Genomic DNA, 1,829 nt, shown 5'->3' on the forward strand with positions numbered 1-1,829 from the left:
CCCAATGTCTTCAGTGAGATATTTTTCAAACAAACCGCTTCAACTGCACTGGTCTCTGCTTCTCACCAGAACTCCAGGAAATACCTGTTGAAATCAGTCACTAGTGAGCTCGTGTTGACCAATATGAGCAGTGGTTTTGTGGATTATCTCGTAATGTTGATGGTTATGATGATGAATCAATTGTTGAGAGACCGTCATGTTAACCTCGACAATCTGAGCAGCCTTGGAACTTCATTAATATCTTTCTCAGCAGTGTGCATCCACGATACCGCCTCTCCAGATTCGAAAACTGCGCTTATCATTTTCGTGCGCAAGCTGAGAACATCAAGAACACTGAGTCGGCATCCAACCGTGTTCATTTCCATCTTCAACCGATCCACGATATTCACCGACATATCCACCAATATCTTCAGTGAGATATTTTTCAAAACAAACCGCTTCAACTGCACTGGTCTCTGCTTCTCACCAGAACTCCAGGAAATACCTGTTGAAATCAGTCACTAGTCAGCTCGTGTTGAGTAATATGAGCAGTGGTTTTGTGGATAATCTCGTAATGTTAATGGTTATGATGATGAATCAATTGTTGAGAGACCGTCATGTTAACCTCGACAATCTGAGCAGCCTTGGAACTTCATTAATATCTTTCTCAGCAGTGTGCATCCACGATACCGCCTCTCCAGATTCGAAAACTGCGCTTATCATTTTCGTGCGCAAGCTGAGAACATCAAGAACACTGAGTCGGCATCCAACCGTGTTCATTTCCATCTTCAACCGATCCACGATATTCACCGACACATCCACCAATATCTTCAGTGAGATATTTTTCAAAACAAACCGCTTCAACTGCACTGGTCTCTGCTTCTCACCAGAACTCCAGGAAATACCTGTTGAAATCAGTCACTAGTGAGCTCGTGTTGACTAATATGAGCAGTGGTTTTGTGGATAATCTCGTAATGTTAATGGTCATGATGATGACTCAATTGTTGAGAGACCGTCATGTTAACCTCGACAATCTGAGCAGCCTTGGAACTTCATTAATATCTTTCTCAGCAGTGTGCATCCACGATACCGCCTCTCGAGATTCGAAAACTGCGCTTATCATTTTCGTGCGCAAGCTGAGAACATCAAGAACACTGAGTCGGCATCCAACCGTGTTCATTTCCATCTTCAACCGATCCACGATATTCAGCGACACATCCACCAATGTCTTCAGTGAGTTACTCTCTCAAAACACAAGTACGTCAACTCATCTCGGTCACTGGCTTCTCACCAGAACTCCAGGAAATACCTGTTGAAATCAGTCACTAGTGAGCTCGTGTTGACTAATATGAGCAGTGGTTTTGTGGATAATCTCGTAACGTTAATGGTTATGATGATGAATCAATTGTTGAGAGACCGTCATGTTAACCTCGACAATCTGAGCAGCCTTGGAACTTCATTAATATCTTTCTCAGCAGTGTGCATCCACGATACCGCCTCTCCAGATTCGAAAACTGCGCTTATCATTTTCGTGCGCAAGCTGAGAACATCAAGAACACTGAGTCGGCATCCAACCGTGTTCATTTCCATCTTCAACCGATCCACGATATTCAGCGACACATCCACCAATATCTTCAGTGAGATATTTTTCAAAACAAACCGCTTCAACTGCACTGGTCTCTGCTTCTCACCAGAACTCCAGGAAATACCTGTTGAAATCAGTCACTAGTGAGCTCGTGTTGACTAATATGAGCAGTGGTTTTGTGGATAATCTCGTAATGTTAATGGTTATGATGATGAATCAATTGTTGAGAGACCGTCATGTTAACCTCGACAATCTGAGCAGCCTT

At 43.2% G+C, this 1,829-nt stretch overlaps 1 protein-coding gene across 1 annotated transcript; it reads left to right on the plus strand.

Annotated features, from left to right (window-relative positions):
• Positions 1-123: 123 nt before the first annotated feature.
• On the plus strand, positions 124-619 carry Smp_182360 (hypothetical protein; the record flags this gene model as incomplete). The annotated part of the gene is made up of 1 exon (XM_018792199.1): positions 124-619. The coding sequence occupies one exon, from the start codon at positions 124-126 to the stop codon at positions 502-504; it is 381 nt and encodes a 126-aa protein (XP_018644517.1). The 3' UTR covers positions 505-619.
• Positions 620-1,829: the final 1,210 nt, after the last annotated feature.

Source organism: Schistosoma mansoni (assembly GCF_000237925.1).
Source record: "Schistosoma mansoni, WGS project CABG00000000 data, supercontig 0485, strain Puerto Rico, whole genome shotgun sequence".
NCBI classification, from domain to species: domain Eukaryota; kingdom Metazoa; phylum Platyhelminthes; class Trematoda; order Strigeidida; family Schistosomatidae; genus Schistosoma; species Schistosoma mansoni.